This window comes from Saccostrea echinata, unplaced genomic scaffold (assembly GCF_033153115.1).
Source record: "Saccostrea echinata isolate AGI-Se365-2 ecotype Australia unplaced genomic scaffold, CSIRO_AGI_Sech_v1 ptg000054l, whole genome shotgun sequence".
Taxonomy (NCBI): domain Eukaryota; kingdom Metazoa; phylum Mollusca; class Bivalvia; order Ostreida; family Ostreidae; genus Saccostrea; species Saccostrea echinata.
In genome coordinates, this window is record NW_026889803.1 from 55,627,094 (window position 1) to 55,650,000 (window position 22,907).

Here is a 22,907-nt window from a genome sequence, read left to right on the forward strand (position 1 = left end):
TTTCCGTTTGTCCGATCATGGCAAGGAGCACACGGCGGTTGTGACCGGTCGACAGGGGATGCTCACTCACCTGATCCCCACCTCTGATACTTTTAGAGGTCCGTGTTTGTTCTGCTCCCGATTTGAATTGTTTCAATGGACTTTTGAGCTTGATTACTGTTCGTTATCCCCATACTTCATAGAGAATGCTGAAACTTAACAGTCCGACGAATGGCGAACAATGAGAAAATTCACGAGATTTTGACTTAGATAAGATGAAAGTTGTTACTTTTTTTTAGTCTATATATGTTTTAATTGTTTAATTAATTTTATATCTTTACTGTTGTAAGTTTGACTCACGTTTGCATTGCTGTGTTGGAAATCCACTTGTCCATACAGCAGTTCAATGTAACAATCAGTGCTTTGAGAAAATTGCCTTCACATTTCTTTTTTATTTAAGGGTGCTTCTTTGAATTGCACAGATGGCAATTGTATGTAAGGAAAATTAATGCTTTGATAAAACACATTCGGTATCTTAGTGCTATAAACGTTTCTCAAAGACATGTAGATAGTTACTATACTAAAAAATCACATGTAGATAATACTGCCCAACATTCAAATGACCCCTGAACAATTTGTATAAATTTTCCTTTTCAACTTCATTCTGTCCCGTTCGTTTTGTCAGGGTGCTAGAAGCGTTTTTTTTCCCTTCAAGAACCAGGGACAACAAACAAGAGGTCCATGGACCTTTATGATCACCTGAGCTTCACCAGACAAGTTTTTTTTTCTGAGCCACATTACTTGCTCTCCCCTTTTTTATCTACTTCATAATAGAACTTGACAGTCCAGGTCCCAGGATCGTGAAATTGACTAACTTAAAGACTTAAGTCAAATATTCAATCACTTGTCCTAAGATGTTTATCAATTTTCAAATTAATCTCTAACTTTGCAGATAACACCACTCTGGTAATACAATATTGAAATATATACTAGTATTTGTTTGGTCTGTTTGTCTTCTACATGTACAACATTTCAATACAATGTAAAGATTATGACTTAACCTAAGATGTCTCATGATCCCGGGGCCAGGTGTCTCCCAACCTGGTCCACAATAAAATACATTTGACAAATTCAAATTTATACTACCCAATTCAAGGATATTTTCATCTGTGATTTTTTTTATTTTGAATTCATTAATACATGTTATACAGTATGAAGAACTAACCTATACAATACATACCAGGCGCGGATCCAGGTTTTTTTTCCGGAGGTGGGGGGGGGGGGGTCCATCCCAGTCAAAAAAAATTTCCAACCCAAACATTTCTTGACAAGCAAAGAAAAAAAAACTAAAATCCCCTTCCCAAACGTATTAAACGCAGAAAATTTCTTGACAAGCAAGGAAAAAAAAAAAACAACAACAAACAAACAAAAAACAACAAGAACAACAAACAAACAAAAAAAAACAACGTAAAATGCATTTCCCAAACGTGAAAACACCTATTTCGTGGTGGTGGTGGGGGGGGGGTTCCACATTTACTTGTGGGGGGTGTCCAAAGTCATTTTTTTATTTGCTTCAGTATATACTTTTAATAACTCTGCAAATTCCTGGGGGGGGGGGACCCCCCACCCCCACCCCCTTCTACATCCGCGCGTGCATACCTATGCAATACATAATGACAAGAGCATGGTATGAAATTTTTACAACTCGTAGCCCTGTATTTTTAAGATAAAAAAATTTGAAAATACATTTCACAATGTTTTTTAAAGCTTGGCGCTCCGAGACGTTCTATGACGGTGCCTTTCTTGGCTTTGTTTTTTAAGAATTGATCTTCCATTATTAGCGATAAAATAGTCGTAATTCAAATTTTTCGGCAAATGAAGTTTGATTAAATATTATAACGACAGGTGAAATATCGGAAATTTTTATGCGTTAAAACAATGCCATCGATAAATTCACAAAAAAATGTCTGTATAATGAAAACGTGCAGAAAAGTAACATGCTCCATAATGCATTTTTTTCTAGATGGCATAGCTGTCCATTTTTTTATAGATCATCGAAAAACATCAAATCTTACATATTTTTTTAATTTATGTCTTATAATATCGATCTTCTGAGCTGTAATATTAATCAATGCACTAGCTGCATGATCCTGTAATTACTGCATAAATCACTGCAACTTCAAATTTGAATACTGTTTGGTATCATTTTCCATGATAGGGCTCTTTCTTGCGCAGGACAAATAAAGTCCGCAAAAATTGACAAATTAATTACCAAGTTTCCAACTTTAACGGTGTTTTTTTTAAAATGTTAATGGTAAAAAAAATAACTAACCAACTCACATTCATATGTGTAACTTTATTTGTAATAAAGGGAAAAAAAGTATCATTTTTGACGGATTTCAACAAAGAATTGATGGAATACATATACCGATTACGTCCATTTTTTTTCACGCTATAATATTCGGTACATGCTGCTTTTGAGTCTTCATTGAACCTCAAAAATCATGAATGGATTGATGCAGTCTGATAAAATGGAATAATCTAAATAAAGGTTCCCTAACAATTGTGTTTACAGCCAATTTCTTGTTATATCGTGAACTGGTAAAGATTTTGCGAAATATGCAAAAGTTGTGCGTTATAGATGGAGATTTCATTGGAAATTTTCGTATAACTCAAAACCTCTGCTCATCGACACCTTCATTTTCCGTTAAAACAAGAATATGTCGGGGCGTGAATCATTCATGAAGGCAAAAATTATCTACCCCAGTGGCGTCCCGACCAAAAAACTACATAGTGCCCCCCCCCCCCATTCCCTTCTTTCTAATTGTATCAATGTAATTTGTATTTAGTGCACGTTGGAAAAAAAGTATATTCTTAACAATACCCAGGGGTACTCAAAGGAACTTTCTGTATTTGTAACATATAAATTTTGCAAGGTTGTTACAGCATCGCAATTTCGATAATTATGCACAGTATTAAGACATTTCCTCATTTTCTTCAAAGGTAAGGTGAATGACTACCATGTTCAAATGGTGTTACAAATCCCCCCTCCAAAAACACAAAGTTTCCTTGTACACAACATGTACTTCTGTCCAAGGTAGAGTTCATGGGATTAGCACAGGTGAAATAAAGTGACCGCAATTTTTCTGCACTCAAAGAATAAAAACAGAACACGGTTCACATATACTGGGGCACTGAATGTTATCAAGCTCAATCCCCTCCCAGACAATCAAATCATTCATGTTGCCAAGCACAAGGCAAGTCATGTTGACCTGCACGTGACATTACGTCTGGCAAAACACCTTAACTAATAGTGGTAGTCTTAATTTGATTTGACCCTGAGTAAGCTTTGTCCCTTATCAAAATTACAAAACACTCTTATATTCGTTTTCTTCTAGGGAAAGACTTACCTTCACCTTAATCGTGTTATGCATTGATATTTTGGTTATACATGTATAGGATCTGCTGCCTGTGCTGAGACTGCTTGTATGCAATATCCCCCCCCCTCTCCCTATATATTATATTCAATAGAATGCCCTTTTTATTTGCTTAATTTACATGTACATAAAATATTCCATTGCCTTCCTTATCAAAGAAAATGAAAGAAGGCTTTAACAAATATACCAACACTAAGTATATCAGATAAAAGGTCTATTATATAAATGCACGATGTTTAACTACAAGATTTGTTTAAAATACATACATAACTTAAGGCTCCTGCAAATCTAAATTAATTTCTTTTACAGTCATTTCAAAGGTAGCCTTTCCTTGATTGGACTCTAGCACCACACAATTCAAAGGTCCAACATGTCTGCCCAGTACTGAGGAAATATCATAGCCCTGATAAAAAAAAATAGAGAAAACATAACATTGACATTTAATTTCATTTTTTCCTTCAATAATTCAAACATTTTCATTAAACAGTCATTCATGACTCCAGTATTTTGATACACTCTGACAGAGAATGTAATAATGTGGGAAAGGAGGTGTGTGTGTGTGTGTGTGAGGGTGTGTGTTACATGTATGTGTGTGTGTAAGGTATGTTGCCTTCCATTTATCACAATAAATTTACTTTTACTTCATATGACCACTACCTTATGTAATACTTGTAACAGTTTCAAACTATAACTTGAAAGAGCAATACATCACATTACTTGATGGCTATCATTTTTATGCCCCCATAATCAAAGATTCAGGAGTATATAGTTTTTGTCCTGTCCGTCCATCTGTCTGTCTGTTTGTCCGCAAAAACTTTAACCTTGCCCATAACTTTTGATTGGTTTGAGCTATGGCTTTCATATTTCACATGTGTATTCCTTGTGACAAGATCTTCCTTTGGGTACCAACATGTTTGATACCTTGACCTTGGAGTTTGACCCACTTTTGCAAAAATTTACCAAACTTTAACCTTGGCCATAACTTTTGAACAGTTGGTGCTAGGGATTTCATATTTCACATGTGTACTCATCTTGACAAGACTTTTCCATAGGTGTAGATATTTTTGACCTTGACCTTAGAGTTTGACCCACTTTTAAAAAACTTTAACCTTGGCCATAAGTTTTGAACAGTTAGAACTAGGGCTTTCAAATTTCACAGGTATATTCTTTGTGACAAGACCTTCCTTTAGATACCAACAATTTTGATCTTTTGACGTTGACATCTGACCTACTTTAAAAAAACTATAACCTTTGCCATAACTTTTGAACCGTTGGTGCTAGGGCTTTTATATTTTGCATGTGTATTTCTTATGACAAGGTCTTTCCCTGCATACCATTAATTTTGACCCTTTGACATTGACCTTGGAGTTTGACCTACTTTAAAAAAAAATTAACCTTGACCATAACTTTTATATGGTTGGTGCTTGGGCTTTAATATTTACCAGGTATATCCACTGACACAAAACCTTTCTTTGGGTAACAACATTTTTGATCTCTTAACCTTGGAGTTTGACTTGAAATTGAGAAACTTTAACCTTCACCATAAGCTGCCATACGAGGGCATCAGTGTTTCACAAACACGTCTTGTTTTTCTTATATTTTCATTATGAAAATCACCAACAAGAAAATTACTATAAAGCACTGATTGATACTTTTGAACATTTCATGATGTAATATTTACATTTTCAAATGTCTTTTTTTTTTTGAGATAAAACTTCAAATAAAGGAAAAGCTTTATATCTTTATAAAGTCATTTGCTAATGTGAAGGAACTGCCTTCTTGCTGTGCATGCCTAAGCAATACACTGGGTAGGATTTGCAGACTTAAATTTCAAATTATGGAAAAAAAGAATAACTGAAATATTTCATTTTTTTCAAATAAAACCAAGGATCAATCAAATACGTAAATATAAGGAATAACAGTCTGGTTTTATGATGATGATCAAACCGTTTGCTCTCATGATCTCTTCATGCATAAATGCCTTCAGCATTTATGCAAATTATCATGAAAGCAAACTGATTGATTACATCATAAAACAAAAAATAGACAGTTATTCCTTAAATAAATTATACTTTTATTCCTTTACACTCAATATTTTAAATGTTTTCTATTCTATGAAATAACTAATTATTATGCCATCACATTGTCATTCTGATTTACCAGTTGAAAGTAAAACAACTGTGGAATCTATTACTTAATAAAACCATGTTAAATTCTAACAAGAGGCCCAGGGGCGACATCGCTCACCTGAGCACTATGGCTAGGAAAAAGCAGAAATCAGTTCAGTCTTGAAAGGTTGAAAAGTTTAAATTTAAAAGTGGCTCGGGGGGGGGGGGGGGGGGGGGGGGGACATCATGAATTGAACAAATTTGAATCTACATTATCTGAGGATGCTTCCATTTAAATATGACCAATCATGGCTTTGCTGTTCTTGAGTAGAAGATTTTTAAGGATTTACCCTATGTATTCCTATGTAAAACTTTGATCACCCATTGTGGCCCCACCCCACCCCCAGGGGTCATGTTTGAACAAACTTGAATGTACACTATCTAAGAATGCTTCCATATAAATATGACCAATCATGGCTTTGCTGTTCTTAAGAAATAGTTTTTTTTTAAAGTTTTTTACTATGTGTTCCTACGTAAAACTTTGATCGCCCATTGTGGTCCCATCCGACCCCCGGTGGTCATGAGTTGAACAAATCTGAATGTACACTATCTGAGGATGCTTCCATAAAAATATGATCAATCATGGCTTTGCTGTTCTTCAGAAGAAGATTTTTAAAGATTTTTCCTATATATTCCTATGTAAAACTTTGATCGCCCATTGTGGTCCAACCCCACCCCGGGGGTCATGATTTGAACAAACTTGAATCTACACTACCTGAGGATGCTTCCATGTAAATATGACCAATCATGGCTTTGCTGTTCTTGAGAAGAAGATTTTTAAAGATTTTTCCTATATATTCCTATGTAAAACTTTGATCGCCCATTGTGGCCCCACCCCACCCCCGGGGGTCTTGATTTGAACAAACTTGAATGTACATTGTCTGAGGATGCTTCCATGTAAATATGACCAATCATGGCTTTGCTGTTCTTGAGAAGAAGATTTTTAAAGATTTTTCCTATATATTCCTATGTAAAACTTTGATCGCCCATTGTGGCCCCACCCCACCCCCGGGGGTCTTCATTTGAACAAACTTGAATGTACATTGTCTGAGGATGCTTCCATGTAAATATGACCAATCATGGCTTTGCTGTTCTTGAGAAGAAGATTTTTAAAGATTTTTCCTATATATTCCTATGTAAAACTTTGATCGCCCATTGTGGCCCCACCCCACCCCCAGGGGTCATGTTTGAACAAACTTGAATGTACACTATCTAAGAATGCTTCCATATAAATATGACCAATCATGGCTTTGCTGTTCTTAAGAAATAGTTTTTTTTTAAAGTTTTTTACTATGTGTTCCTACGTAAAACTTTGATCGCCCATTGTGGTCCCATCCGACCCCCGGTGGTCATGAGTTGAACAAATCTGAATGTACACTATCTGAGGATGCTTCCATAAAAATATGATCAATCATGGCTTTGCTGTTCTTCAGAAGAAGATTTTTAAAGATTTTTCCTATATATTCCTATGTAAAACTTTGATCGCCCATTGTGGTCCAACCCCACCCCGGGGGTCATGATTTGAACAAACTTGAATCTACACTACCTGAGGATGCTTCCATGTAAATATGACCAATCATGGCTTTGCTGTTCTTGAGAAGAAGATTTTTAAAGATTTTTCCTATATATTCCTATGTAAAACTTTGATCGCCCATTGTGGCCCCACCCCACCCCCGGGGGTCTTGATTTGAACAAACTTGAATGTACATTGTCTGAGGATGCTTCCATGTAAATATGACCAATCATGGCTTTGCTGTTCTTGAGAAGAAGATTTTTAAAGATTTTTCCTATATATTCCTATGTAAAACTTTGATCGCCCATTGTGGCCCCACCCGACCCCCGGGGATCATGATTTGAACAAACTTGAATCTACACTATCTGAGGATGCTACCATATAAATATGACCAATCATGGCTTTGCTGTTCTTGAGAAGAAGATTTTAAAAGATTATTCCTATATATTCCTATGTAAAACTTTGATCGCCCATTGTGGCCCCACCCGACCCCCAGGGATCATGATTTGAACAAACTTGAATCTACACTACCTGAGGATGCTTCCACGTAAGTTTCATATTTTCAAGCACAGTGGTTCTTGAGAAGAAGATTTTTTAATGATGCCATTAATTTTTCACGAATTCTTAATTATCTCCCCTTGGAAGAGGGCGTGGCCCTTCATTTGAACAAACTTGAATCCCCTTTACCCAAGGATACTTTGTGGCAAGTTTGGTTGAAATTGGCCCAGTGGTTCTGGAGAAGAAGTCGAAAATGTGAAAAGTTTACAGACGGACAGACAGGCGGACAGATGGACTACAGACAAAATGTGATCAGAAAAGCTCACTTGAGCCTTCGGCTCAGGTGAGCTAATAAACAGGAGCAGGACAAATACAAACACAAAGTCTTACATACCTCATCTGCCTCGTCAGAGTCAGGTAGAATTTTCTCTATACTAGACTGATGCAACTGTAACAGATTAGCAGCGAGTAACTGATTTTACTGAACATTCAAAATACAGTGATTTTTCACTTCAATGTAGTTACAATTCTTCCTACTACTTCTCTCTGTATACAATTAATTATTAAGATAATTTCGTCATTTAGCTTGTATTTTGTATACCTCTACAGACACCTTCATTTCTGGATAATCTGATGACATCATATTGTGGGATGATGTCACAGATAGATAAACTTTCAGTTTCATTCTTGTTAATGGCTCCTTCACGGCCCTCTGACAGGTTAGACACACAAGTTGTCTGAAAAACAAAGTGGAGCTTTTGACTGAATCTACCAGGTACACATCCATTACATTGTACTATCAATCAACAGCTGTTTTACAGTCAACTTTATAAATTGAGGAAAGACAAATTAATTTTCTAACTGATTATGTATTACATGAATTCTGATTCTATTGTGAGTTCAGACTTTTACCTGCTGTTGGAGATTGTGTGTTGTATGAATTCTATTGTGAGTTCAGACTTTTACCTGCTACTGGAATCCTGTGCCAAGTTTTCTTGCTGGCATTTGTCACACACATCCCAGGTATAGGCTGAGTTCTCATCTACATCACAGACACTTCCTGTGATCAACATCAACATACAAAACATCACGTATAAATTAAAATTGAGAACTTAATTAATTGTTAATGTCTTATGAGTTTATATAAGTTCAGATAATGTCAAAATATTGATACAATATTTACCAATTGTAACCAATTTTGAATTTTATGATGTTCAAATTTTTGGAGGACCTTTTAATCTTCTAAAAAGGCATGATAGCACTAGTGCTTTGATATTTTGGTAACCTTACCAGACACAGTACAGAGATCAAATGTGGTTAACCCTGGATGAATGGGTTTGAGGTCAAGGTCACATGAACTCTCCAAGGGTTCCTGGGTCTGTGTAATGATACAACTGTACAAATCGCAGGTCAGTTTGCCTGGAAAGAGAGAGAAAAAAATTTCAAGTATTAAAGTAGTTTGCACTAATCTTAGAAAACATTCATTTAAATCTGTCCATCATCACCATACCATATGTACTTTTCCGTAGATTCTACTTTTCAACTTTGAATTCAAAATATTTGTCTCATTATGATTAAATTCCATTTATACTTAACTTATAAACCTCCAAAGGAATATTGCTAGTCAAAAAATTATTTCATTCAAACCTGACTGACATGCAACATCCCTAAACTTCCAGGTTCTGTTTTTCAAATGGGTCAACAAAGGCAATGAACACTCTGCAGTGGTTGTCATGGTGATATATCTGTGATTGGTCAGACTCTGATCTCTAACATAAAGGATAGAATTGTGGGATCTTCTACTGTCTGATAAAGGCACGCTATCCTTAACATCTCCCTGTGTGAAACATCACTCAGGTTTATCAATATGTAAGTTTCAGAGTTCTTATAATACTGCACACTCTTTTCTTTTAGTGGTTATCTTATTTTAGCATTTGATGCAAGCCTTATTTTAATGATTCATGTACACAGGTAAACTATCAAAATATTAAAGGGCATATATGTACATGTACAGCATGAACAAAATTTGTAAATTTTGTCATAGTGATGGAAAAAGTGTAAAATGCAGATCCACCAATATACAGGTAATTACACTGGTATACATTCTAACATGTCCAAGGTGTATTCTATGTTTGGTGTTAACTCTTACCATTTCTATCTGGAAAAGTACTTGACAGCAAAACGACACTCTTCTTATTTCTTCTACCTAGGAATGTAAATTAATTTTTTACAATCATCAACTTTTTATACATATAACCAGTGTCACTAATCCGGAAAGATTTGTCTGGTAAAAGTGGACATTTTTTTTTCAATTTCTATCACAAAAGTTCCCACTTTGTACAAATGATACATCTGAAGATATACAACAATCAAAAAGTCCTAAATAACTAAGTTTATTTTAAGTACATTGTTTACATTATTCCAAATAAAAATACATGATTTTCCTGATTGTTTTGCATAAGTTTTATCAATCTGATAAAAAAACAAGAGGCCCATGGGCCACAACGCTCACCTGAGTCAATATGGCCCTGCTGTTCTTTGTCAGCAGATTTCTTCTTCTATATATTCATACGTAAAGCTTTGATCAACTGTTCTAGGCATAACCTATCCCCATTTGCCATGTTTTGAATGAAATTAAATCTAAACTTTCTGAGGATGCTTCTATATTCATATAACTAATCATGGTTTTGCTGTTCTTGAAACGGAATTTTAAAGATGTCTGCCATCCTACCCTCGGGGGAAGGAAGGGAGGGGGGGTTCAAGATTTGAACAAACTTGAATATACACTACCTAAGGATGCTTCCATATCAATATGACTAATTATGGCTTTGTTGTTCTTGAGAAGAAGATTTTTTAAGATATTTCTTATATATATTCTTTTGTTAAACTTTGATCCCCGATTATGGCCCCACCCTACTACTGGAGGATGCCTTGAACAAACTTGAATCTACAATACTTGGGGATGCTTCAATATCAAAATGACTAATCACGGCTTTCCTGTTCTTGAAAAGATTTTAAAAGATTTTTCCTATTTATTCCTATGTAAAACTTTGATCCCCTATTGTGGACCCACCCTACCCCCGGGGGTCTTGATTTCGACAAATTTGAATCTACACTACCTAAGGATGATTCCATATCAATATGACTAATTGTGGCTTTGTTGTTCTTGAGAAGAAAATTTTTAAAGAATTTTCCTATATATTCCTATGTAAAACTTTGATCCCCTATTGTGGCCCCACCCTACCCCCGGGGGTCATGATTTGAACAAACTTGAATCTACATTACCTGAGGATGATTTCATATCAAAATGACTAATTGTGGCTTTGTTGTTCTTGAGAAAAAGATTTTTAAAGAATTTTCCTATATATTCCTATGTAAAACTTTGATCCCCTATTGTGGCCCCACCCTACCCCCGGGGGTCATGATTTGAACAAACTTGAATCTACATTACCTGAGGATGATTTCATATCAATATGACTAATTGTGGCTTTGTTGTTCTTGAGAAAAAGATTTTTAAAGAATTTTCCTATATATTCCTATGTAAAACTTTGATCCCCTATTGTGGCCCCACCCTACCCCCGGGGGTCATGATTTGAACAAACTAAAATCTACACTACCTGAGGATGATTTCATATCAATATGACTAATTGTGGCTTTGTTGTTCTTGAGAAGAAGATTTTTAAAGAATTTTTCTATGTATTCCTTTGTAAAACTTTGATCCCCCATTGTGGCCCCACCCTACCCCCGGGGGTCATGATTTGAACAAATTTGAATCTACATTACCTGAGGATGATTTCATATCAATATGACTAATTGTGGCTTTGTTGTTCTTGAGAAGAAGATTTTTAAAGAATTTTCCTATGTATTCCTATGTAAAACTTTGATCCCCCATTGTGGCCCCACCCTACCCTCGGGGGTCATGATTTAAACAAACTTAAATCTACACTACCTGAGGATGATTTCATATCAATATGACAAATCATGGCTTTGCTGTTCTTGAGAAGAAGATTTTTAAAGAATTTTCCTATGTATTCCTATGTAAAACTTTGATCCCCTATTGTGGCCCCACCCTACCCCCGGGGGTCATGATTTGAACAAACTTAAATCTACACTACCTGAGGATGATTTCATATCAATATGACAAATCATGGCTTTGCTGTTCTTGAGAAGAAGATTTTTAAAGAATTTTCCTATGTATTCCTATGTAAAACTTTGATCCCCCATTGTGGCCCCACCCTACCCCCGGGGGTCATGATTTGAACAAACTTGAATCTACATTACCTGAGGATGATTTCATATCAATATGACTAATTGTGGCTTTGTTGTTCTTGAGAAGAAGATTTTTAAAGAATTTTCCTATATATTCCTATGTAAAACTTTGATCCCCTATTGTGGCCCCACCCTACCCCCGGGGGTCATGATTTGAACAAATTTAAATCTACACTACCTGAAGATGATTTCATATCAATATGACTAATTGTGGCTTTGTTGTTCTTGAGAAGAAGATTTTTAAAGAATTTTCCTGTATATTCCTATGTAAAACTTTGATCCCCCATTGTGGCCCCACCCTACCCCCGGGGGTCATGATTTGAACAAACTTGAATCTACACTATGTAATGAAGGTTTCCCATAAGTTTCAACTTCTCTGGCCCAATGGTTCTTGAGAAGAAGATTTTTAAAAAAAGACACCAAATTTTCACTTATTCTTAATTATCTCCCCTTGGAAGAGGGCATGGCCCTTCATTTGAACAAACTTGAACCCCCTTCTTCCAAGGATGCTTTGTGGCAAGTTTGGTTGAAAATGGCCCAGTGGTTCTGGAGAAGAAGTCGAAAATGTGAAAAGTTTACAGACGGACGGACGGACGGACGGACGGACAGACGGACTACGGACAAAATGTGATCAGAAAAGCTCACTTGAGCTTTCAGCTCAGGTGAGCTAAAAAGTCAGTAACTCTCCCACTCTCAGGGGACCAGACCCTGGCACCAAGAAGTCATTTGACAGCTTTGACAACTCACTAATTATTACTTATTAGCTAAATGTATGAATAAAAAACAAGGTGTTAACATTGGAAATAAATGTCATCTTGGTGAAAAGGTGCATTTCAAGAAGAAAACTCAGTACTTGATCAAGATCTGCCAGCCTAATTGTCTTTTCTTTTGAGATTGGGTTGTCAACTCCATTTGCTTCAATGTTTATTCCCTCGCCATTCTCTGCTTCTTTCATGAAATAACAGAACCCCGGGGCTGAAGTTCTGAAGAGCTGTGAAAAAGAGATAAAAATAGCATACATTATAAATCCTGTAACAAATGTACACCTGATTCTTTTTCTTATATATCAATTACTGATTCATATATAAAAAAAATTCTGCATTATATACATGTACAATATATCCTATTTTAAAATAACTCCCTAAATCATTCTATTCAGTTAATACATTTTTTTAACATCTGGGTTAACAAAATGTGATTTTTTTGTTTGTTTGTTTGTTTGTTTGTTTTGTTTTTTTTTTTGTTTTTCCTTTTTGTTTTTGTTATCCTATCACACAGCCAATTTTTAAATCCCCGACCTGTGTAGCACTACTTGCCTCCTCAGAATCAGCAATACTTTCGTCAGTGTTCAGGGGTTCAAAATTCCTCAAGCCCGACGTCCCGGACTAACAAATTCCGGATCCGGACTCGGCATTTAGAATCGCCAAAAGTCCTGGGACTTGGCAATGTTTCTTGTTTATCTTTTATTTAAGTTAAGAAAAAAGTTCGTAAAACTAAAAATAAAGCAAATTCTCAAATGTATTCAATAAAAATGTGGATTTTTTGGCGTTAATATACCCACAAAACATTACGAACGTCTCAAAAATACAATCCGTCTTTTTATGTTCCGTTGCGGTTAGACACCTGCTTTTACGCAATTTCTCATGTTTCCTCCCATATGACATGAGTTTGTTAAATTTTGGTTTTACCAGTAAAGGAACGAGAAATAAAAGACCCCGTGAGGAACATGAAGCTGGGGATCAAAATAACAATTCCAAAGACGGAACCTATGACAAGAAGAGAGTTCGCAAATTCCAAAGCCACTGGCGTGATGATAGGCCGTGGCTTGATTACAATGACGATACGAAAACGATGTTTTGTTCATTTTGTCAAAGTTTTCATGTATGACTATGTAACAGTGACTGTAATGCTGTATGGAGGAAAAATAAAACATATATTCATACATATAGTCTTTATTCATTCAATGCAACAAATGAAAATAAATTATAACATAAATTTAATGATGGTTTAAGTAAATATGATTTTATCTATCATGAAAATATGGACTCAGAAATTTCTTCCTCGGACTTGCCTAAAATTTACTCTTTAAGTCCTGGACTTGACCATGATAAAAAAAATTTTGAACCCCTGGTGTTCTGACTGCCTGCACGTTTGGACATAAATCCACCACTCCATACACTGTCAATCATAGAAAACAACCCAGGCTCCCTAAAGAAAAACATTCCTTATGCTCAAAATTTCTTGACTGAATAATGAATGAATAAAAGAAGCAAGTCTTTTTAATTTATTTTTTAGTTCTTGCTTCCAAGATTAATCTCCTTTTTAAAATAACAAAAATTGCCCCAAAATTTTAACTCTGTCAATTGACCCTACAGTAAGTCCGCAAAACCACTGAGGCAAACTGTACAATTAAGTACCTGGTACCTGTCTTTGCCTGTCTCTCATGGCTTTACAATTAGACACTGAATCCATTAACACATGAAACAGCCCTTCACCTCTAGGTATACATACATGTACAGTATATACACAAGTTTATCGTCTCTTTTAGCTCTACACTGACAAGAAGTCCTCCAAACACATGAAGAAGCCCTTCTCCTCTGAAAGCATGAATTTACCTGTCTCTTTTAGCCCTACACTGGAGTATGCCAGCACATACCACTCTCTGTATATATACTATACCTGTCTCTTTTAGCCCTACATTAGAAATGCCAGCAGGCCTACCACTCTCTGTATATATATTATACCTGTCTCTTGTGGCCCTATATTGGACAGTGAGTCCACCAAACACATGAAGTTGCCCTTCTCCACTTTTCAATACGGATGGGAAGTGTACCTCAAAATTCTCTGGACAAAATACTTGACACATAGTACCATGGCTATCTTCTATCAACAGTGAGTATCTAGAGAAATACACCAAAGATTTCTCTGATCAGTAGGTGGTTAGGTTTATATCAAGTAATAAGCATATCATAAGAGTAGGCTGTAGAATTCAAAACCATTACATTTTTTTTGGTTTCTGACAGACCTCAAGATTCAACAAAATATTGTGTTCTTATATACAAGTACACGGATCATATTCATTTGTTCTAATAAATAACATTACAAATGTACATGTATATTAGTTGCTCAAAAGCCTATACACATGCAGTAATCACTGGCTTACCTTTTCTCATTGGATGGAACTCTTCTATTGAAACAAAACACTCTGAGGATTCTTCCAGAGAATCTAGCACTAGGGTCATGACAATCCACCCACTCTAGAATGGAGGACTTGGTCAGTCTGTCCTTACGGGAGGGACCCTGTGTGGCTTGGATTGTGTCAAGGGCAGATAACTGCTCATCATTTTCCAGTTCAGATTCCTTGTCTAACTGTAAGAGTATTAATCTATATGAAAATGTTAAGAGCAAAACAAAATTTCAAGAGTTGAATGTGATTTTTTTTTCAATGCATTTGTGTGCAAAAAAAAATCCCATTTTCATTTCTTGGTAAATTAAAGATGGGGTAACAAGGTGATAAAATTTTAATAAGATTTTAAGAGGAGTTGTCAAGTTTAATGACAGGACCAACAAGAAATTAAACATTCCATTCTCAGACTGTATTTATTACTTGAAATTTTACCTTGTTTACCTTGTTAACATACAAGCCTGGAATTCCCGGACTCAGGTGAGCTGGACAGGCAAAGGAACTTTTCACAAGACCTATATTGTTGCAGCAGTTACAATAACCATCATGGGCATTTATGTATATTTAAAGAAACTTTTACAAATATCTGTAATATAGACAACATATTCATGTATGTAGTATCAATATTAGAAGTATAAAAATGAAAATTGTACCTAGGACACAAGGGCACTTCCAAACAGCCGATACCTCTGTGAGGTTATGGTTGGACTTCTTGTCTCGAGGTCTGTCTGTGTTACCTGTCTCTGACATTAGTGTATTAACTGGCCCCTCATCTGACATGATACAGTAATTAGAGCACAGAAGAACATGTTGAGAAGATTGTTTTAATCTTATCTGTTGCCTGTAAGTAAGAAAAAAGTTACAAAGAAACAGGCTCAAAGAAGAAATTGCATTAACATATAATCATACAAAAGCAATCAGTACACAGATTACACTTACCATGGAGCAAACACACGAACCACATTTCCTTCCTGTAACGATTGATCTTGTAGAAACAGGGCTGTTTGTTCCTTGCCAACCATGACTCCAGACTCCTGCTGGACACAGTGAGCCAGCCTTACAGAAAACAAGGATTCCAGGCGTGTAATCCTCAGGGTCAGGGACTTAACTGGTGTGTCCTCTAAATGTCAAAACCACTAATGTGACAATTATAGAACCACAGAGACTTAACCAGTGTGTCCTCTAAATATCAAAACAACTAATGTGACAATTACAGAACCACAGGGACTTAACCAGTGTGTCCCCTAAATATCAAAACCACTAACTTTACAGATAAAATCATTCTTACAAAGCTTATCAATGAATTGATTTACTGCTAATGTACATGTTACCTGCAATTCAAACTACTGTGAAATCACTAATTTTATGGGGGGTTAATTTTCGTAGTTTTCTTGGCATAAAGGGACCCATGGATTCATGTTCCTCCATGAAATGCAAAAATTCTATATAACATACAGTATCATGTTTTTTCTTCAACCACGAAATTATATATCCCTTTGAACCAATATTTTTTCCTCAAACCACGAAAAATTTGACCCCTCAAAAATAAATGATTTACCAGTAACACATTGACAATATTTAGATTTACAACTTCAATCATTACCATTTTTTTTCTACTAAAATACCTGACTGTAATTTGGGTGATACTGTTGTAGACTTTTGATGTTTGAACATGCTGATCATTGATCTTTCTCTTCCTTTAAGATTAAACAACTGGTCAGCTAAACTTCCTCTACAATCAAGGTACAATTAAGTTCTTATTACAAGTGGCAAGTCAGTTCTTCAGAACAAAAGTCATACAAATACTAAGTTGAAATATTTGTTCATCACCACGGTATAATTTGAAAAAAATATATACTTTTGGTATTTCTTCCTCTTCTTTGCAGAGTCCTCTAACTCAGTGAAGGGAGCATCTTGAGAGTTCTTTGTAGGCGTCTTTAAATCCAGCATCTTAATCCACTGACTAGCTTTGACCTTTGAATTTTTATCAGGACTCTGTGATTGACTCGTTGATGGAGAAATACTTGTCAGTTCACTAATACATGGAGAGTAGCAAATAACCTATAGAAAAAGATAAAAACATGAATCAAAAGACCTAGTTTACTTTCATTGATTTCCAGTAAGAAAGGGCATTCAGAAAACAAGGGGGAGACTGGCAGGCCTATAAGAAAATTGGGTTATTTTCCTGTTTGTAATTCACTACTTTAACCTTTTGACTTTTATTTATTCCTGTGAGACCAAAAAAAAAAAAATCGGCATAAATTTTTATAATGCTCCAACATAAATTGTTCAATTTGTATGCCTCAATCACCTGGAATGTGATTTATAGTGTCATAAAGGTAATGTAAAAAATCTATCACTTAGTGCTTAAGTGAATTTGTATTTTGTCATGAATGGTTGGACTGAAAACAATGCCAGAAGTGCTAAAATAAGTACATCAACATTATTGGAGAATATTTTCAGACTGAATATAATAGGATGGGTGCTTATTGGGGATATATAAATAGGATAATAACTGATATATAATAATATTTGATGCTTCTAGGCATCCATGGGCAAAAAGATGGAAATATAGGTACTTAGATCAAATGTCCTTTTTTACCTTTGTTTCATTCTTTGACTGAGATAAATTTTGGGATTTCTCATTGGTGGGAATAGAGGACCTTGAATCTTCAGATTCTATGTCAAGCTCAATACCTTCAGATGTCTAAAAGCAGAACAAAATTCCATTTGTAATTATCATGTACATGCAGATCAAAGTACTGCATAAACAGCTGGAAAAAATTGACTTAACTTGAACGTACATTCTTCATGAAATCCTCCATGTTGGAGTTAGAATCTGACTCACTGATGACACTGACATCTTCTAGGTAATGAGCAGGCTGTCCTCTCTGTCTCTGAGTAGCCGCCTTCTGACCTTTGACGGTTTTAGCTACCTTTCTATGTCTGTTTTTAACTGTTGACATCTGTATATCCTCAGTCTCTTCCTCGCTGGATGTCCAGGTTATGCTATCTTCAACTAAAGATACACAGTATTTGTTTTAAGAAATAAATAACAAGTTTAAAAACTTTACTTGGAAATGAAGTGGGTTGGTCACATGATCAAATCTTGTGAAGACTGAAAAGATTTGATGCCCCAGGATCGCCGTGTGGACACATCCCTGGTGTGACAGGGGTTTAAGCAATTATATATGTAAGAACTTTCTAACAACAATATTTATTGAATATTTTCAGAGAAAAAGGTTAAAAACTTTGTTTAAAGATATACACGCTATATAAACACGATTTTTATGTGAAAAAAAATTATTAAATGATTTGAGAAACAGGATGTGTAATAAAAATTAATTACTTTCCACAAAGTTTTACTAAATAAGTTGTTGTAATTACAAAAAAATTAAGCAAGATCTGCAATATTACGAATTCAGCCTTTTCATGAATATTGATGAAGGAAGTGCGTAAACAGTATATAGACATGCATGTCCGCAGGAAATCATAGAAGACGAGGTACATTGCATTTTGACAACGATTTTGAATAAAAGTTAATATCTGTCATTACAGAGTAGATGGTTAATACTGGTTGTTTTCAAAGATAAGTATCTTTAAGCATAAAACGTGTGCCATCCATGTCAAAAGTTATTTTGTATACCAAACGGCCTACCTCGTTTTCTTGATGCCAATTTGTTTATCAATCTAAAAGTAGTGACAGTGTCACATGATGCATGAATTTAAATAGAGGCATTACTTTCCTAGTAGGAAAATAAATAATTATAATTTGAGATCTTTATAATGCGTTCATTTTCAATTGTGTAATTTACAGCATATTTGTAACTTTATTTGGTAAACAAAATAAATAAATTTCCAACTTTATTTTAAACTGACGCAAGTTATAGCGTGGAAATTTTTATAAATGAAGTTTTTAAACTAACTTTTTATCGTATATTTCAATTTTGGGGTCAAAAAGCCCCAAAACCTCATTTTAAAATTTTTTAAGATTGCTCATGCATTCTAATATATATATATATTGGAGTCACCTAAGGCGACACTTTATTTTAGCAATTTTTTCTTGCAACCAGTAAAGAACATCATCAGGGTGCAGAAATAAGCATTATGAAGACGAAGTAAAAGCGACTTAAGATTGACACTGACTTTGATCTTCCTCCTCAGAAAGCACCTGTTGCAGGTCATCCTTATATAATCTATGGCTTCCAGATCTCTCTTTTGCACGCTTTACCCTTCTTTCTTCCACATCAAGCCCCTCAAATCCCTCAGCACACCTCTCCCAGTCTCGGGGTCATTTTCTCAATGACATCTCGTAAATCAACTGCACTTATGATGAAAATTACAGGCACTGGAAGTTAATGTAAAAATTGAGTCTGTGTATGTGTAAATATTAGGAAGGTCCTTTTCTCAATGACATCTTGTAAGATCAACAGCACTTATGATGAAAATTACCGGCACTGGAAGTTAATGTAAATATTGAGTATGTGTATGTATAAATATTAGGAAGGTCCTGTTTTTTACATGCACACACTCAATATTTACATTAACTTCCAGTGCCCGTGATAAAAATAATTAGGCCTATATTTCTCAAAATTTTAATCAACATTTCGAAAAGACACCAACAAAAGAGCCCGTCCTGAAATAAACACAGCTTTAAACTTGTCATTTTCTGATCTGCAAAAATCTTACCTAGTCAACTGTAAAGACAAGATGAAGTGTCTGCAGCTTTCACTTCCATGTAAAGCGCTCGAAATCTGAATCTCTTTAGTGTTTAGTTCTTTGCCCGTTAAAAATTGGCAAAAAATCCTAAAAACTCTATAGAGTTTAAAAAACTTGACATTAATATATTCTATATTTCATATGATTCAAAGTTTATATTTTTCAAAATATATTATATTTTATTAAAAATAAACCAGGTGTATGCAATCTGGGATAAATATTTGTCCGTTTATATCCGAAAGCTATTCTTTCTATATAGGTGGACAAGCTTATAATTAACGTTGATGAACGCCGCAAAAATATTGTCAATAATTTTGCACAAAGAAGGAATTTCGAAGATAGTAAATTAGAATGGGCTTCAAGAAAAAGCACAAGAAGCACAAATCTGAAAAACGTTCGTATGATGGTAATACATATTTATTTAATCCTTTTAAACCTAAAGTTTCCCAGAATCTGAACAACAACAAAGCAGTGCATAGCTTAGGGAACGCTTTATACACCAATTACCTTATAAAAGTATTCTGTGCATAATGCAGATTCATAGTTTGTTCATAGCGTAGCTCCGGGGGTAGGGTTAGTTATATATATAGGAAATGGTCTGTTAAAATCTTCAAAATTTTTTTTAAATATTCTCAAGAACATGTCGATTTTCAGGTAATTTTTATCACAACTTATTTCTCGTATATTACTTAAATCAAATTTTGATGGAATAATTCACTAATGATGATTTATTAAATAATTGCTATTTGTCAGTTTCATTAAAAATTGCAAGTAACTTGCAAGATTGTCCCTAAGAATTGAAATAGCAGGGGACACTAAAAAAGTAGAAGGAGAGTTGGAGTTCATCCCTCATAGGGAGTCAAGGGGGAATACCAAGATAACCAGGGGATTATGACATAATAGGTGGGGAAATTCCCAGGGTCTTAGGGACAACCCTCAGGGTTCTCCACAAGGGGTTTTACCATGGCGGCCCTCCATGGTTAAATTTATGTGCGCCATGGTTAAACTAGCTGCGTCATGGTCAAAATCAGCGGTCGCCATGATTAAATTTTTATTGCATTTCAGTATTGACACCTACTTTTTAATGACTTGAGTAGTTAATTGTGTTTATTATACCTCTATTAAGAATACTTAAATTTGATTGGTTTGTTAGAATGCTTTTAAACTCAATAATGACTCCAAAAAGTTCCATTTACAGCAATAATGACCTAAGAATCATTGCACGTGGGGTATAATGACCGGTCAATAAAAATAATGACCGCTAAAAATGACCTGTTAATCCAAATTCCATTCAAATAAAAAAATATATGATTGTACATTACAAAAAATAACGTTATAAAAATATGTAGAGTATATTTAGGATACGGAACACGATTGGCCTTTAGATGCATCACAACATTTATCGTTTTCATTGAAACAAATTTTCGTTACAATGTCAAATTCAACGAATGCAGATCGACTCGGCTCTCTTGTACAGTAAAAGTCTGCACCAGATTGTCATTGTACTCGGGAATGGTATTTCTGAATTTATAAAAATGCATGCTACTGACAATCAATTCAGAGTGTTTTAATAAATCAGCGGTGCAAAAACTTACAAGACTTGCAGGCGAAAAGTAAACAACTTCACTAGCGAATCCCAATCCCCATGGAACACTGATAATAACAGTTCGTAGGTCTAATACACATTTGATTATTTTAGTAATTTAGCCTACAAAAATTGCCTCAACTTATATCGGTTGGCTCAACTTATATCGGTTGGCCCACTCGCTGACCTGACCAGACCTCGGCCGCTACGCGGCCTTGGTCAGGTCAGGTCACCTCATGGGCCAGATCTCGGGTCCTTATTTCACCATGTTGACCTCATAAGGGGTAATTAATTGTATATTATACTACGACAGCCTTGCAACTCGCATGCCTCGATAGAAAGCGGACTGTGCTAAACAAACACGGTCGTTGATCAGCGACAATGCTGTGAAGTGTGACAATGCAGAGTCAATCAGCTGATGATCAATCTCTTGAGATTTAATTATCCTGTACACATGTAATTTCGGGGAATTCCAACGTGTTAATCATAAGATAACAGATTTACAAAAGGTGACAAAACGAGCAAAAACAACATGATAATTGACAATCATCCGATTCAAGTTTCTGTGCCCAGAAAAAGTTAAACCTTTCAAAATTTCCTGTTCTTTGTATTTAGTCAATCCCTCATGCCTTGCTTTTAAGTATTAACTTTTCTTTTTTATCTTTTTGATAAAATGTGCGCAAGTGCAAATCGCCGTCTTAGTTTTAGAGTGACCTCCTGTGTTTATGAAACGTCGCGTGGCGCTATTTTTAGCCCTGGGGCACGTGGAGAAGTATACAATGGAGGAAACTTGGCGAAATGCAATAAAAAGAACGTTTAGAAAAAAAAAACCAGAACAGAGAAAGCAATATTACAGTTATGTCAAATTGATTCCTCTGGTTTACCATGTATGCCATCAGTAAGTTTTCATAGACCATGCAGTTAAAAAAGCTTAGGCTTTGATAGGATGTTGGTGTTCGTTCGTCTATTCGTTTGTGTGTCTTTTAACTTTTTTTTTTTTCAAATTACTACCCATTCACCAGTTTTAGTCATATTTAATAAAACATTTCATACAACAGGCAACATCAATTCTGGATATCAGTTTTTGAATAATGTTGCCATGGTTACTCTATCAAAATATTTTTTTGAAATTCCTATAGTTTTGGGCCAATTTTGGTATATTTGTAAAGTAAGATAAATAATCTTTTTTATTTTTGTTTATATTCTTTTAGCTTAAAAATTATTGGTTATTTCAACTTTTCATGTTGCAGTAGTTAAGTTTTGCATAATAAATCATTGATTAATGAAGGTTAGGAAGTCTAACACGCATTCGTGTTTTAGGTCATATTTTGCCTTTGCGCAGCTTCCTCCATGGTTAAATTTTGAAATGTGGAGAACCCTGAACCCTGAACTTAGATCCACCAACCCATGCACACCACCGATCATATTCTATTTTTTAGCTATTTTATGACTGTTTTTATACCCCCCGCAAACGAAGTTTAGGGGGGGTATATTGGAATCAGCATGTCCGTCTGTCTGTCCGTCTGTCTGTAGACGAGATTTTGTCCTGACCATT

At 35.3% G+C, this 22,907-nt stretch overlaps 2 protein-coding genes across 2 annotated transcripts in view; one reads left to right on the forward strand and one right to left on the reverse strand.

Annotated features, from left to right (window-relative positions):
- Window positions 1-3,507: 3,507 nt before the first annotated feature.
- LOC133205030 (DNA repair-scaffolding protein-like) lies at window positions 3,508-19,714 on the reverse strand. Its single transcript, XM_061340772.1, has 20 exons — window positions 19,708-19,714; window positions 19,195-19,332; window positions 17,853-18,067; window positions 17,651-17,755; window positions 16,907-17,109; window positions 16,674-16,780; window positions 15,988-16,168; window positions 15,702-15,889; window positions 15,493-15,563; window positions 15,028-15,233; window positions 14,609-14,764; window positions 13,990-14,072; window positions 12,718-12,893; window positions 9,745-9,801; window positions 9,243-9,432; window positions 8,886-9,014; window positions 8,562-8,655; window positions 8,197-8,332; window positions 7,990-8,043; window positions 3,508-3,819 (listed from the first exon to the last, which is right to left on the reverse strand). Exons 1-20 carry the CDS (start codon window positions 19,712-19,714, stop codon window positions 3,688-3,690), a joined length of 2,628 nt encoding a protein of 875 aa, XP_061196756.1. The 3' UTR covers window positions 3,508-3,687.
- Window positions 19,715-20,079: 365 nt separating this feature from the next.
- Window positions 20,080-22,907, forward strand: part of LOC133205580 (bromodomain-containing protein 7-like) — a 45,680-nt gene continuing 42,852 nt past the window's right edge. The window contains exon 1 of the mRNA XM_061341419.1: window positions 20,080-20,173. Within this exon, the coding sequence (XP_061197403.1) occupies window positions 20,119-20,173 (55 nt within the window). The 5' untranslated portion in view covers window positions 20,080-20,118. The remainder of the gene's footprint in view (window positions 20,174-22,907) is intronic.

Coding starts and splice junctions, on each gene's coding strand:
- LOC133205030 (XM_061340772.1), bottom strand. Junction 17,110..17,650: donor AGTCAAAGAATGAAACAAAG/GTAAAAAAGGAC, acceptor CTTTTTCTATAG/GTTATTTGCTACTCTCCATG. Junction 16,781..16,906: donor AAGAGGAAGAAATACCAAAA/GTATATATTTTT, acceptor CCTTGATTGTAG/AGGAAGTTTAGCTGACCAGT.